We start from the raw sequence: 16,814 nt of genomic DNA on the forward strand, positions 1-16,814 counted from the left end.
TTTCTCAAAGATAGCACTCTACCACCTGAGCCACAGCACCACTTCTGGCTTTTTCTATGTATGTGGTACCAAGGAATCGAATCCAGGACTTTGTGCATTCTAGGCAAGCACTGTACCACTAGGCTATGCTCCTGGCCCCAAAGCACAAACTTTTAAGAAAAACAATTCTGACAAGACTGATAGGACACAACACATTTCCATGCTAGGCAAGCACTGTACCACTAGGCCAAATTCCAGGCCCAAAAAGGAGGACTTTTGCTCACGGGTCTCACAAATGTTTCTGCCCAGGATGGCTCTGAACCATGATCCTTCCACTCAAGTCTCCCAAGTAGCTAGAAGCATGAGTTACCACCTTCACAGCTCCTATGTGGATTTTTTTTTTTTTTTTAGTCAAATAAGCAAACCATTTTTTTTTTTCCAGTCCTGGGACCTGTACTCAGCTCAGGGCCTGAGCAATATCCTTGGGCTTTTCTCAAAGCTAGTGTACTACTTCTGGCTTTTCTATATATGTGGTACTGAGGAATCGAACCTAGGTCTTCATGCAAGCTAGGCCAAATTCCCAGCCTCAAGCAAAACATTTTTTTTAGCATATGTAGATACAATCAGTCCTTCCTATGCTGGAACCACAGCCGAAAGCTTAGTGTGTCTCCCTCCTTCCTCAAAAAGGCAGGGGAAGCCCCTATTTCCCTTCCAAAAACCTCCAGATCACAATCTAGGGTCAGGGTCACAAGTGCCAGGGACTTTCTGCCCCAGTGACAGCCTCTGAAGCAGTACCTCCCTGACATCCTCTAAACCCGCACTCCTCTGCCCACTGTAGGGGCAAGTGCAGAAACCAGAGCCTTTGCCCTAAAGCCAGAGCCATAAAACTGAAGAACAGCCGGGCACTGCATGCCTATAATCTGAGCTACTTAGGAGGCTGATATCTGACAACCACCAAAAAGCTGGAAGTGGAGGTATGGCTCAAGTGGTAGAGCACCAAGGTTTTTATATGAAAAAGCACCAAGGTTTTGTATGAAAAAAACTAAGTGAGGGCTGGGAATGTGGCTTAGTGGTAGAGTGCTTGCCTAGAATGCATGAAGCCCAGGTTTGATAAACAGGAAAGGCTAGAAGTGGCATTGTGGCTCAAATAGTAGAGTGCTAGCCTTGAGCACAGAGAGGCTCAGGGACAGAGCTCAGGCCCTGAGTTTAAGCCCCAGGACTAGCAAGAAAAGGTTTAAAAATTGCTTGTGGGGGCTTGGATGTGGCTTAGTGATAGAGTGCTTGCCTAGCATGCATAAAGCCCTAGCTTCAATTCCTCAGTATCCATAAACAGAAAAAGACAGAAGTGGCACTGTGGCTCAAGTGGTAGAGCGCTAGCTTTGAGCAAAAGAAACTCAAGGACAGTCCCCAGGCCCTGAGTTCAAGCCCCAGGACTGTGGTGATAGGTGGGTGCACAACTATGGGAATGTATTAGTTCACCAAATGTTATGGCACATGGAACTTCTCAGTAAAGCAGTTTCTATGTTTTCTTTTACATTTAAAAACAGTACTAGGATTTAAACCTAGGATCTCAAGCATGTTAGGAAGGCATTTAAAGCTATGATGTAAGTTGTTTTTGTTTGTTTGCTTGTTTTTTGCCAGTCCTAAGGTTTGAACTCAGGGCCTGAGCACTATCCTGAACTTTTCTAGCACTCTGCCACTTGAGCCACCATTTCTGGCTTTTTCTATGTATGTGGTACCAAGGACTTGAACCCGAGTCATCATGCATGCTAGGCAAGCACTCTACCACTAGGCCAAACTCCCAGCCTTGTTTTTTTTTTTTATTAAAGAATTTATTAACATTGATTCTTACATCATATTTCAAATGACATGTTTAACAAACAAGTATTCAGGAAGGGAATCTCTACATATATTCACTGACACTTAGATTTTAGAACGTAATTAAAATTAGGCTGAGGGTTTGTATGTCATAAATACATATTAATCTATGTAATAAAACATTATGTCTATAGAATCATAAATTTTTATGTCTATGTAGTTGTGTTTATATTTCCAGTACCATGTCCATAGCATTGAGTACGCAAATATTGAGTCCTCACTCTTGTACTGTTTGGATCTAATAGCCACATATTAAGGATACTTGGTTTGTTTTTATAAGTGAGCAGATCTTAGAACACAAAGAGGGCATGACAATCGAATTTCATGGAGGATGCCATGATCATAAATCCCCGGGCCACACTGGGGTTTGCTAAGTTTGAGGGGAAAAGCAGAAAAGCCCTAGGAAGATGCGTGCTTACCAGCAGGGGTTCTGGATGAAGAACACTCCAACACAAGATCAATATTTCTATCTTGCGATGACAGGAAGTAAGTGTTCTTTTGGCCTCAGGGGAAGTACAGACTTAGACTCGCCAGCCCTTAGTGAACTGGCAATGACACAGTGATGTCTTTGTCACACAAAGTTCCTGGGGTAAGAAGTCATCTTATAAGTACATGAATGTGGGCCTGGGGGAAAGGTCAGGCAAACAGCAGTTTGAGGGCTCTGAACAAACCAGACACACAATCTCAACCCAGCACACTGACACCACAAAAACCAATCCTGTGTTGATGGAATGTATTTCCATAAATTCACAAGGATCCAAAAGTGTTAAAATTCAGAGACAAGGAGGCAGAGGACTGATCATTTTCTGTGACCTGGAATTCCATCTCTAGGTACTGGCACACTGCCCATCTAGACAAAAGTCAGAAGTGGCACAAATGTCCTCTTCAAAATGAAAAAAAAATGTTTGTAAACAGATAGATAAACATATTGTTTTTTTGGAGGGGGTGGGAGAAGGGCAGTCCTGGTATTTGAACTCAGGACCTGGGCACTGTCCTTGAGCTTCTGTTGCTCAAGGCTAGCACTCTACCACTTGAGCCACAGCATTACTTCTGGTGGTACTGAGGAAGAGACCCCAGGGCCTCATGCATGTTAGGCCAGCACTCTACCTCATTCCCAGCTCCTAAAATATATTTGTAGGTTCATTTTCATGCACCTGCAAGGCTTTGGGCATGGATGGGGCTCTGGTTCATGACTCACGGGGTTGGTCCCTCCCTCCACTCTCCCTGCTCACCACTCAGGCTCTAGCTTCTTAGAACCACTTAGCAGAGTTATGTCCCCCAGCATTCAATGAGTACCAAGGGAAGAAAAAGTGGTTAGTTACTGTGGACACCTGAAAGTCAGAGCAGAGGGTTTGGGGCAGATGGAGGTAGGCAATCAGGTTCATAGGCAATCAGCACAAAAAAAGACCATGAGGAACAAGACAAGGAGGCACGTGGCTTACAGAAGAGCAAGAGCAAGCTGAGTGCCAGTGACTTCTACCTGCAATCCTAGTGGCTCAAGAGGCTGAGATCTGAGCATCATGGTTTAAAACCAGCCTAGAGAGGCAAAATCTGTGAGACCTTTATTTCCAATTAACCACCAAAAAAAAGTAAGAAGTGAAACTGTGGCTCAAGTTATAGTGCCAGCACTGAGCACAAGAGCTAAGAGACAGAGCTCTGGGTTCTGAATTCAAGCCTCAGTACTGGCACTTAACAAACAAGGGCAGGAATGAATCAGGCATGGTGGTGCACACCTGGAATAGCAGCACTCACAGGCAAAGGAGCTGGATTGCCAGACTAGATGACATAGTGAGACCCTGCCTCATTATAGGTGTCTTGTGTCTGCCTCTCAATCTTCCCTTTCAGATGTCTGAGCAACCTTTCACCTTCACAGTCATCACCATCTCCTTCCCCACTAAATAACCTTAGGGAAATGTTGGCTCACAGTCCTTTGATGACATAGAGAAGAAGGGCATTATTGTCCATAAAGCAACAGACTCCTCTGGCTTAGCAATGAATCTACCAGGGTCCAATCCCAAGGTCAACTCAGAGCATGTGACCTTGTGCCAGTCTGTTCCCCTCTCTGGCCCTTGGATTCTTCCCCTCTATCATTAAAACCATCAACACAGTAGGAAACTAATAGTTTTTACCTAAGAGGGTTGTTGAAATTGAGTGAGATACATGCACTATTTAGCTGGAACACGATATAATTAAAAGCTAAATTCAAAGGGCTGAGAGAGTAGCTTAGCCCCTGCCTAGCATGCACAAAATCCTGGGTTCTGTCTTCAGCATGTGGGTGCAGAGTGAAGATGGGGGATCCCAATACACATCTTCCATAAGCCAGGTGCTAGTGGCTCATGCTTATAATCCTTGCTACTCAAGGAGGCTGAGATCTGAGGATCAAGATTCAAACAGCCTGGGCAAAAAATGCTGTGAGACTCATCTCCAATTAACCACCAAAAAGCTGGAAGTGGAGCTATAGCTCAAGTGGTAGAGCATTAGCCTTAAGCAACACACACACACACACACACACACACACACACACACACACACACACACACACACAAGGTAGGCCTTGGCATCTGCAAAGTTTCCCGCATTCATTTCTTTCCATACAGACCTGCTCAGTCCCCCAGGAAGGAAGCCCTCATCTTATTCCTCTTTCTGCCCACAGCCAAGCACTATTCTCTGCCCTCACAGGCAGTATGCTCATGGAGGTGGGTTGCGGGGGGAGGGGGGGTAACCTAGACAAAGTAGGAAGCCACAGCTTCCAAACAGACTGTTACAGAAACCTCTAGAGGGTGAATCTGGCGGCAGCAGCAGTTTACAGACTCCACCATACCCGCAGCAGGGTGGACACTCTTCTTTCTCCATGCCCACTTTCTTCTTCCCCTTCAAATCGATAGAACCAGGCCATGCAACAACCTATATTTTTCTCTCCCAGATCTGGTAACTTTGCTTTTTCAATTGTCAGTTCTACAGTTATCCTATTTTCTTCTCTTTCCCTTTGTGATTTAAGCCTTGACCTTGACTTTATGGAGTAGGACATTAGCTGGCCTGAATAGCTGATCAAATACAGGCACTGAGAAAAGCACATCAAGGAACACAAGCAGGGAGGTCATCACTGGTTCCATCTCCAGTGCACTCTAAATGACAAAGAACCTTCTTGCTGGGTGGTAGTGGCTCACACCTATAATCCTAGCTGTTTGAGAGGCTTAGGTCAGGGACAGCGCCCAGGCCCAGAGTTCAAGCCCCACAATGAACAACAACAACAATAAAAACAAAAAACTAATTTTTTTTTTGTTTTTTTGTTTTGCCAGTCCTGGGCTTGGGCTCAGGGCCTGAGCACTGTCCTTGGACTTTCTCAAGGCTAGAGCTCTACCACTTGAGCCTCAGCACCACTTCCAGCTTTTTTCTATGTATGTGGTACCGAGGAATTGAACCCGGGTCTTCGTGCATGCTAGGCAAGCACTCTACCACTAGGCCAAACTCCCGGCCCCCTAAAATAATGTTTTTATGGGGCTGGAAGTGTAGCCTAGTGGTAGAGTGGTCACCTAGTATGCACAAAGCCATGGGTTCAATTCCTCAGTACCCAGAAAAAGCCAGAAAGTGGCTCAAGTGGCAGAATACTAGCCTTGAGCTGATGAGCTCAGGGATAGCACTCAGGCCAGAGTTCAAGCCGCATGACTGACCAAAAAAATAGAATAAAGCTCAGGGCTAAGGATTGAAGTTTGAAGCTAGCCAGGGAAGACAAGTCTGAGAGATTCATCTCTAGTTATAAAAATCTGAAACTGGGATATGATTCCAGTTGTAGAGCATCAGCCTTGAGCATAAAAGCTAAGGGGAGGGCACAAGAGACCCTGAGTTTCAGCTCTCCTACTGGTACAAAACAAGCTACCACCAACAAAGGAGTCCTGCTATGACTCATTAGAAATGTCTTGGGATACTGGAGTATCACATAGAAATAGGACACTGACTCAAAAAGAACTTAGCAAAAATTACTTCTACAAAAGCAAAAGGACATGCTACTGAAAAGAAGCCAGAGCTGGCTAGGGAGTGGCACAGGTTTATCCCTAAAGTGTCACTGACCTTTACTCTGAGTTTCTGATTGATTAGAACTTAGGTCCACAATCTTGTGAGATTGGCTAATTTTCAAGGGGTTATAAGTTTACGCAAGCCATCCACCCAAATCATGACATCTAATTCAATTGTCAATAAAACAATTATTACTCAGTTGGAGCCGGACCACTCTACCACTAGAGGTATGGGGCGAGCGGGCAGGCGTGTGTGTGTGCGTGTGTGTGTGTGTGTGTGTGTGGTGGGTGTGTGCGCACGCACGCACCCATGCATACATGTCTGTGTGTGTCTCTCTCAATGCTGGGACTTGATCTGAGAGCCTAGAGATACAACTTTGACAGACTTTCCTGCTCCTGCTGGTTTTGAACCATGATCCTCAGTTCTCAGCCTCATGAGTAGCTAGGATTATAGTGTGAGTTATGGGGGCCTGCCTAGAAAATAATTCTTAAAGCAGGATGTGGCTTAACTAACATACCTCTTGTAGGATGGAGGCTACTTTTGAAATGGTGGTGATTATATTAAGCAACCACTTTGACAGAAAAGATTCTTACTCTTACAGCCTACATGGTATGTCCCCCAAAGCTCATCACCTGAGACTGTGACTGGTTACAGTGCCCTCAGAAAGGTAGTGAACTAAAAATGATCATAGAGAGGGAGTCTGACTGCTGTATGATACATGTGATCCAAGATGACTCTGTTCCAGAGTGAGGGTTATGACGCAGGAGGGTATGAGAGGACATAGCCACAAGGAAGCCTTGCAAGGAAGCAGGTGCTCAGAACTGTCACACAAATAAGCCAGTTTCTGTGGTTTAGCTCATCCCGCCTGAGGCACTCTGCTTAGAGCAGCCCTAAGACTAACACAAAACCGATTTTCACAGTCAGGAAAACCAGAGCCATTGGGGAATAAGATCCAGGTCCCAAGCATCATCTGCCAAGGAAGAACTGAAGAATGAGAGAAAAAAAAAAAAAAAAGAACTGCAGAATGAAGCAAATGCACTGTTCCCCCAGAGTCTTACCACATTTTCTGGCAGCTTGTGTCCAGGGAGATACTTTACATTTTCATGATCATTATTTATGATGTCAGTCAGTTTTCTCCCATTGACCGTTTCTTCAAAGACCCACATCTTCACTGTGGAGGCAAACTTCTGCAGTTTCTGGACATTATTACCAATTATCTTTGCCACAGCTGAACCCCTACAAAGAAACCAGGAAAAAAAATTAACTTGGGAAAAAAATAACTTGAGCAGAAGAATTTGATTGCAATTAAGTTAAATGTGCTCACTTTAAATTGACAAGATGCGTGCTTTCATTCCAATTCAAGGACCAAAATGCGACATGTATCCATCTTAAGTCACATGAAACTTGCTTGATCTCACTGGAAAGCCCAGGAACTTTGTACTAATGAAAACCTACCCATCTCGGAACCAGTAAAAGCCAAAGTTACTTGGGACAGGAAGAAAGTGTAATAACCTGGCAGGCTTAGCTGCCAAAATTTTTGTTTTTGTAAAAACTGCTTAACCTGCTCGACCACCTGTGAGTGTTGGGACCACGGGTGTGTGGTTCCATCCCTGTGGGTTATTGACTATTGGCATTTTAAGGTGACGTAATACAGTGACTACCACCTGCGTGTGGTGTTTACCTTTAAAAGTCCAGCCTCACAGAAGGTCAAGGCTGCTCTCAATTAGCCAGAAGGTGGCGAGCGGTCACTATGCTAGTAGTACACACACTTTCAGCTCTGTTCACTGAGTGCTGATGACTCTATTTCTGGGGGGATTGAAGGCCCCCCCCACAATGACAGGGATATTACAGAAAGAAATTCATCCAACCCAAAAGCATGATGACACTGAAAGGGTTTGAAGACTCCAAGGACACCAAGCTATATAGTTCAAATCTACCAAGAAGATGAAAATGTGCTCACTGGAAGACAAACTGTCCAGATAAACTGGCCCACAGTGGAATCCTAACTGGAAAGACCACAGTGGAATCCTAACTGGAAAGACAAGAACTACACAGATGTTGGGCATTTATCCAAAAGACTACAAATGACTCTTGCACAGCCATATTCATTGTTCATTATTCACCATAGCCAAAGTTCTGGAAACAGCTTAGATTCCCTATAATGGATGAGTGGATCAACATACACACACACACAGGAATTGTACTCATGCATCAAAAAGTACATTATATCATTTGCAAGGAAATGGATAGACCTCGAAAAAATCTTAAGTGAAATAAATCAGGCTCAGAGACACACAGTGCAGGTTTTCTCTCATTGTAAACATAGGAAAACATACACAGGGTAATGCAGATATACATGAACCAATTGAGTAAGAGGTATTCAGAGGAAGACTCTAATAGTTTAACTCTTTTGAACAACTTATGACTTATGGGTCAACAAAAATATCAGGTGGCTAGAAAATGTTTTGTCCTGGATGGGGAGATGAGGAAAAGGGATAGAGTTCAAGAAAGGGAGAAGAGCCAGGGGCTCACGCCTGTAATCCTAACTACTTAGGAGGCTGAGATCTGAGGATCAAGGTTCAAAGCCAGCCTGGACACAAAAGGACCTGAGACTCCAATTAATCTCTAGAAAATGGGAAGTGGGACTTGGCTCAAAGGTAGGGCAGTACCCTTGAGCTGAAGAGCTCTGGAACAGAGCCCAAGCCAAGCTCAAGCCCCATGACTAAAAAAAAAAAAAAAAAAGGGTGTGGGGAGAAACAAATGGAGTGTAGTAACCTGTCAGGATTAGCTGTCTGTTTTTGTTTTTTGTAAAAATAATTCAACTGTTTGGCCACCTGCGTGTGATGTTTACCTTTAAAAGCTCAGCCCCACAGAAGGTCCAGGCTGCCTGAAGGTAGAGAGTAGCTGCTGCGCTGCTATTAAATTGACTCCTAGCCCCGTTCATAGAGTGCTGGTGACTCTATTGCTGGGGTGCTTGAGGCCCCTCAAAATAGCTGGGATATTACAGAGAGTAGGAGGGCAGGCAAATCCAGTCGTCATATTCAATATACATATGTGGCAATGGAATCCGGTAACTTGTAGGGAGGTGGGGTTACGAGAGAAAGAGTGACACTGTTTAAGATGAATTGTACTTATAAACTGAAATGGAACTCCTTTATATATCTACTTAAAGATACTAATAACCAAAAGAAAAAAAAGAACCCCAATAGATTCTGTATGCGTAAGAAAGAATCTTCTGTCACACTGGTTGCTTGCCATAAGCACTGCCATTTTAAGGGTAGCTACCAACCTATAAGAAGCTATTTTAGCTAAGCCACATTCCTGTTTTAAGAATTGTTTTTCTTGAGATTAGATGCATGGCTTAAGTGGTAAAGTGCGGCTAAGAATTGTTTTTCTGACCAGTTCCTGCTTTGCCCAGGTGGCTTGGCCCCAGTTGATGATACTCTAATTAAGACATCCTTTTGTCAGTTATGTTCTGTTCCTGTTAACTTTTATTAAGCAATATCCTCTCAAACTATCATAAGGCAGGCTTGTGAACCTAAGTTTCAGCCAATCAAAACAGGAGGCAGTGGTGTGTGAGAGACAGAACCTAGGTACCTGCTCACTTGGCTTCTTCCTTCCAGTAGGTCATTCTGTCACAGCAAGCTTTGCAGAGCTAAGTTCCTTTCAAGTTGATGTCCTTATTTCTATATGTTACCCCAATATCCTGAGATGTTCCCAACAATTCCTAAAAGGAGCCAAGAGAGAACAGGACCCACATTCTGAGCACCGAATACAGGCGGCCTACAGCCATGAAGCCCTCGTCTCTACCTTTCGTCCTCTATCAAATACAAACCCTCATCTCTAGCTCTACTCTAACAAATTCAGTTATGGAAATGACTGAATCCTAACTACTCAAAGCAGACCCAACAGCTCCTGCCTGCAGCACAGGGAACACTCTGGCACCAATTATCCTTGCATCTCCTAGAATTACTGCTGACTCGGCACCTAACCCAGCTGAGCCAATCAGCCCCAAACAGCTCTAAAGAACTTTTTCTTTCCCAGTCCTAGGGCTTGAACTCAGGGACTCGGCACTGTCCTTGAGCTTTCTCAGGGCTAGTACTCTACCATTTGAGCCGCAGCTCCACTTCTGGCTTTTTCTGTACATATGCTACTAAAGAATTGCACCCAGGGCTCTGTGTATGCTAGGTAAGTACTCTACCACTAGGCCATATTCTCAGCTCCAAGAACTTTTATCTAGGTAACTTTCTAATGAACATATGTGGTAAAATGCACCTTGCAAATCCAAAATCGAGGCTATCTGTAGTTTTCTAAGTATTCTGGGCAGAGCAGGTAATGCTGAAGAACATACATGACATGGTCATTCTTCTTTCTCTTGTCCCTCACAGCTGAGGGGTATGTGTGTGTGCACATGTGTGCACACACGCGCGTGCTGGCATGCGGCCTGAACTTGGCCTGTCCCTTACCTTCTTCACTCAAGGCTGGTGCTCTGCCACTTGTACCACAGCTCCACTTTGGGCTGCATGCACATGTGCATGCGTGTGTGTGATTTATTGCAAATGGGTGTCTCAGACTTTCCTGACTAGGCTGATGTCACAGTCCTAAGATTACAGGCATGAGCCACCAGCAGCTGGCCCTCTATCTCATTTCAGCCAGCTCTAATCTGTCCCAAGCCTTTATTTCAATCTCTAGACTTTGACAGCTATGAAAACCTGAATAAATCTACCATAGATTATTCTATGTTGGGAAAAGAAAAAGAACAATAAATTACAACAGTAAGTCTCAACTTTGATTACACACTAGAATTACCTGTGAGGGTCAAGAAGTCCTGTGTTCCAAGCCATACCCAAACCACCAAACAATAAAACTGTCACCTCCAGGGTGGCATTTTTCAAGTTCACTGTGACTCATTTGGAAGCTGCTATTCCATGTGATCTAGAATTCTTATGCCAACCTCCTGGCCAAGGAATGTGTCTAGGCAGCTATGCCTACCAATGTCAGCAAGCCAGCTCACTGAAACTTAGACATGGGAGGCTTTCTATCACTACACCTTTCTTCTCAGCTTAGTATGGCTGCTCCTGTACTCATACAGTGCTCCGTGGCATCCAGTTAAACTGCAAAATAACTGGGAAGATAGTTCAGTGGTAGAGTGTTGGCCTTGGGTTCTATCTCTAGTAGAGGGGAGGAAGGCTAGTTCAAATGCAAATCAGGCCAGGTACTGGTGGCTCATGCCTGTAATCCTAGCTACTAGGTAGGCTGAGATCTGAGGAGTAAGGTTCAAAGCCAGCCCAGGTAGAAAAGTCTCCATGAGACTCTTATCTCCAATTAACCACCAGAAAACCAAAAGTGGCACTGTGACTCAAAGTAGTAGAGCTAGCCTTGAGCAAAAAGAGCCCAGGGATAGCACCCAGGCTTTGAGTTCAAGCTCTACCATGGACACACACACACACACACACACACACAAAGGCTGGACACCAGTGGCTCATTCTGCTCAGGAGGCTGAGATCTGAGGATCACAGTTCAAAGTCAGACTGGCCACAAAAGTCCATGAGACTCTTATCTCTAATTAACCACCAGAAAACCAGAAGTGGCACTGTGGCTCAAGGGGTATAATGCTAGCCTAGCCTTGAGGTGAAAAGCTCAGGGACAGTACCCAGGCCCAGAGTTTAAGCCCCATGACTGACCGAAAAACAAACACAAACACACACACACACACACACACACACACACAAACCAGAATAAAAGATCCCTTCCCATAATCTTTTCTGTAGCCTCCAGAGGAAGCTAAGTATTTACAGGCAGAAGTAAACTAGAAACACCTGCTAAACTTGAACTTGAGGAATTCAAATAACATGGGTATGAAGCCCACCAGGCCACATCTGCACATTCTTTGTAGTTCACTGGGGCTTAAATGACTGGACAAAAACTTAAATGACTGGAATGGGCTGGGAATGTGGCTTAATGGTAGAGTGCTTTGCCTAACACACATAAAGCTCTGGGTTCCATTCCTCAGTACCCCAAAAACAGAAAGGGCCGGAAGTGGCACTGTGGCTCAAGTGGTAGAGCAAAAGAAGCTCAGGGACAGTGCTCACGCCCTGAGTTCAAGCCCTAGGACTGGCACAAAAAAATTAAGGGAAACTCCAGCATATGATTTAATCTTCTGCAAATGCCTCTTTCCTAATTCCATCAGTAGTGTCATCCAATCATTCAGCCAGCCACCTATCTAAGTCACTGAATACTTATTGGGCACCTACAGCATATAATACATTGGGCTAAATGTAGTGGGGGTCAACAGAAAAAGCCTCATGTGTTAGTCACTGCTCCTAGAAGCTTAACATCCCCAAAGATACTCAAGATGAAGTTTGCTAAGAGAAGGGAAATGGAAGGATATGTTTCTACAGGGACAACTGTCCTAGACTTTAACACAAAGGACCTTAATGCAATCCACATCGGTCTATGACAAGTGTCCAGAGCTTTCTACAGAGGAAACCATGATGGTCAGAGCTAAACAATAGTACAGGAAGAGGACTGAACCCCTGGTGAGAAGCAAAAACAATTTCATGATCAGAGCTAGGATGAGCAATATCCAGTATTCAGAAATGTCAATGAGGGCTAATGATAGAGTGCTTACCTAGCATGCATGAAGACCTGGATTTGATTCCCTATATGCCATATACATAGGAAAAGCTGGAAATGGTGCTGTGGCTCAAGTGGTAGAGCTCTACCCTTGAGACAGTGCTCAGGCCCTGAGTTCAAGCCCCAGGACTGGCAAAAAAAAAAAAAGAAAAGAAAAGAAAGAAAAGAAAGGAAAAAAGAATGGAAGGAAGGGACAGAGAGAAAGAAAGAAAAAGTGAATGAGGAGGACCAAGCCGAGAATGCAGCTGGTCAGAGCTCCTGAGCAATAATAAGCACATGTTCTCCTAGAACATGCTCTTTTTTTCTGGTATGGTTACTGGGGCTAGCAGTAACTGAGATGGGGTGAGCAGTCTTGCAGCCACAACTGATGGGATGCAAGCACCAAATATGACAACTTGGAACTGGAGGTGACTTACCAAGGAATCCTGGGCCAGGTAGCTGTATCTGCCACTTTGGGATTAAAGATGAGACAGAAGTTGGGGGGTGGGGTCAGATCAGACCTGAGGGAATAAACTTTAAAAGAGACAGAGATCTTGGTGCCTAAGGCTTAGTCTTATTTTAGGTGACTTATAAATCTTTTAGAGGGCAGTAGAAATCACGCACATTTTTGTTTTTTATATTCTGTTGGGTATAGACTCTATTGGTATTGGGCTGAACCTTTTCTTATTCTGTTAATTATATAATATCGTGTATATACAATATAATATATCAAAAGGCATAATTTACACCCCAAACTCCTTTGTGGTCTTGCAGTGACAAGCCTGTGTGCTTCATGTTTCTGACCCATGTGAATGTAGGGGAATTAGAATCTTTTCTGTCAAAGTGGTTGTTTGACACAGCACCAACATCCTACTAGAAGCTAGTACGAGATCGTGTGTGTATGCATGCTCTGTCCCTGACTTGTTTGTGCTCAAGGCTGTTGCTCTAGCACTTGAGCCAAAGCCCCACTTCCGGCTTTTTCTGAGTAATTTTCTCTATTAGAGATAAGAGTCTCAAAGAATTTCCTGCCTTAGCTTTGAATCACAATCCTGAGATCTCAGCTTCCTGAGTAGCTCAGATTCTAAGCATGAGCCACCAGCATCCAGTGCTACTTTACTTTTAAGCCATGTCCTCTTATAAGAATTGTTATTCTAAGAACTGAAGGTATGCCTCAACTGGCAGAACATCAGCTGCGTAAGAATTCTTTATCTAATTCCTGCTTGGGGTCCTGGTTTGGGTTTATTGCCCGGGTAAACTTTTAACAGCTTTTAAACTACCTAATGGCAGCAAGACTGGTCAGATTTTAGATTCACAATCAGAATAAAGGGCCATAACAAAGGGACAGAACCTGAGTGGACTGCCCACTCCACAAGCCTTCTTAATAAGTTTCCTGTCAGTAGTATACCCTTGTGCAGGAGTAAAAATTTGTTGTATTGAGTTCCTTTCAAGGTGGTGTGGTCGTATATCCTGAGACATTTCCAATATGAAAGACCAAATAGAAGTGGAAGGATAGCTCAAGTGGTAGAACACCAACTTTGAGAAAATAAAAAAGCTAAGGGAAAATGTCCAAGACCTGTATTTTAGCCCCAGTAACCATACCAAAAAAAAAAAGGATGGGGGAACTTAACTTTCCTCCTGGATCAAATAGAGAAGTAGTGAGTTCTGGAGATGCCTTGAGGGTCTTAATACAAGCAAAATCTAAAACTGACTCTAAAATTGAGGCAGGAACAAAGGTATAGATAGGTATATCTAGCACTTGCCTAGCATGTGTATCTTCATACTCAGTACATATATAGAGACTACATATACATATTTATATATATATATATATATATTTCTTTTTCAAAGTAAGTCAAGCACCAGTGGCATATGACTGTACATCTAGCTACTAAGAAGGCTGAAATAGGAGAATACTAAGACTTTAAATCTCCAATTAACTAGCAAAAAGCCAGAAGTTATGGCTCCAGTAGTAGAATGATAACCTTAAAAGAAAAAGCTAAGGGAGAATGCAAGACCTGAGTTCAAATCCAATACCAGCACCAAAAAAAATAAAATTGGAAGTCAAAGAGGGGTCAAAGATTTAGCTTGGTGGCTTGCAAGCTCCTGAGTTTGATACTCAGCTCTGGAAAGAAAGAAAGAAAGAAAGAAAGAAAGAAAGAAAGAAAGAAAGAAAGAAAGAAAAGAAAAGAAAAGAAAAGAAAAGAAAAGAAAAGAGAAAGAGAAAGAGAAAGAAAGCCAGCCCAAGTCCTGACTACAGTCCCCAAAAGTAGCTTACCTGTGACTGGCAGTGCAGGGTCCCATATGTGGGGTCAACATTGCACAAGTACAGTGGGCTACAGGTTTTTGTTCCCTGCCAAGGATCCAGCATTTCTATCTATAAGATGCTGGATAAGGCAGTTGGTTTCTTTTTTTTTTTTTCTGCCAGTCCTGGAGCTTGAACTCGGGGCCTGAGCACTAAACTTTGGCTTTCTCAAGGCTACAGCCCTACCACTTAAGCCACAGCACCACTTCCAACTTTTTCTATGTATATAGTGCGGAAGAATGGAGCCCAGGGTTTCGTGCATGCTAGGCAAACATTGTACCATTAGGCCATGCTCCCAGTCCCAAGCTAGGTGGTTTCTTGAAGGTCCCTTCCATTGTTTCTCAAAGTGAGCAATAGGAAGCAAGAACAGCCCCAAAGGCTGGGTACTGGTCTCCACAGCAGCAAATGACACAACTGTGCCTTTGTCAGATGTCACATGTCTAAGTTGCCATCTCTCATTGCTAGTGAACCCTCTCTCCCCTGGGAGGCCTGGATCTCCTCTTGCTAGGAATGGTTATCTAGCAAGAACTGGTCTGTCTGGGGCTGTGGTTTTGTTACTATTACCTCCAGCTAATGGTGTTTACAAAGTAAAAGTACTTGAAGGAGATTACAGGTGTGAAACAGAAAGGGAAAGGCCCACTGAGGTAAGGTTCATCCCGGCTGGACGCTGGCACTCTGATTTTCCCCTAGCAGTAGGCAGAACCTGGGAAGCACTGAGGAGCCCAAGTCAGTAAAAAGCATAAGCAGACCTGGGATAGACTCAGCCAGGCCTTGGTTTTTCACATCACCCAAGCAAACGTGAATTGTCTTCGTCTTGGGCCATCTCATTTCTGCAATGCTATGACAATGCAACTTAAAGAGAACTTGGGTAGGTATTTAAAAGTTCAACTGGGGCTAGGAATTTGATAGTGGTAGAGTGCTTGCCTAGCATGTACAAAGATCCAGGTTTAATTCCTAGATATCGGTAGATAAGAAAAAGCAGGGAGTAGTGCTGTGGCTCAAGTGGTAGAATGCTAGCCTTGAGAAAGCCCAAGGACAGTGCTCAGGCACAGTGTTCAAGTCAGGACTGAAAAAAAAAAAAGCCAAACATTAAAATTAAAAAAATATTTTTTAAAAAGCTCAATTATTCCTTTTATTTATTTGTTTTATTTTGTTTTGTCTATCCTGGAGCTTGAAATCTAGGCCTGAGAGCTGTCCATGAGCTCTGCCACTTTGAGCCTTAGCACCACTTCCAGTTTTCTGGTAGTTAATTGGAGATAAGAGTCTCACAAATTGTTGTGCCTGGGCTGGCTTTGAACTATGATCATTAGATCTCAGCCTCCTGAGCAGCTAGGATTACAGGCAAGAGCCACTGGTACCCAGCGTCAATTATTCTTGAGAGTAGACCACAGGGTACAGATTCCCCCACTTACAAATGAAGAAATGGAGGCTAGAGGAATGTGAATGCCATCAAAGTCCTACCATGTACCTAGAGTCAGGACTTCAAGCCTACACCTGTCTGCTTCTAAAATCCACACTTCCCACCCATTTAATTGGTCCTGGTGTAAAATGGAATTGCTGGTGATCCACCTAGAGCTCTTTGAAGAATGGATCTCGTGCTACAGGCAGGGATCCAGAGAATAAAAGCAAACATGCCTCTGCCCTTGGAGCTAGGAGACTGACAGTGTAGCTGCTTGAAGACATCAGGTACCCAAGGGGAGAGAGCATGTGACCCAGTGCCAGTGATACTTCTTAGGTCATTGGGAGAACACAGAGCAAAAGTGGCTTCTGAAGGCTGAATGGGTCTCAGGGGGTGGGGAGGGGGAAGAGGCAGCAGAGGAGGGAAGGGAAGCATGAACATGCAAGGGAGGTAGAGACGGTAGACAAGGCAGTGAGGAACCACGAGGGACCAGGAGTGAGAAAGGGGCACACTGAGCTGTTTCAAGGCTGGTGCAATTACAACTGCTTTACATTAAACACACATACACACACACACACACACACACACACCAAACAAATTGTACAGGGTTCAAAACAACAACAACCC

The 16,814-nt window shown here is 44.0% G+C and overlaps 1 protein-coding gene across 3 annotated transcripts in view; it reads right to left on the minus strand.

Moving 5' to 3' along the window:
- Gpd1l (glycerol-3-phosphate dehydrogenase 1 like) overlaps positions 1 to 16,814 on the minus strand; it is a 52,227-nt gene that overhangs the window by 24,769 nt on the left and 10,644 nt on the right. For 2 of the 3 annotated variants that reach the window (XM_090351799.1, XM_090351801.1), the window contains exon 2: positions 6,930 to 7,107. In XM_090351799.1, coding sequence (XP_090207925.1) covers positions 6,930 to 7,107 — 178 coding nt within the window. Of the gene's footprint in view, positions 1 to 6,929; positions 7,108 to 9,468; positions 9,584 to 16,814 lie in introns of those variants that run through there. The other variant, XM_090351800.1, reaches the window with a different exon arrangement.

The sequence above is a fragment of the Megascapheus bottae genome, chromosome 18 (genome assembly GCF_031878675.1).
Source record: "Megascapheus bottae isolate mThoBot1 chromosome 18, mThoBot2.hap1, whole genome shotgun sequence".
Classification (NCBI taxonomy): Eukaryota; Metazoa; Chordata; class Mammalia; order Rodentia; family Geomyidae; genus Megascapheus; species Megascapheus bottae.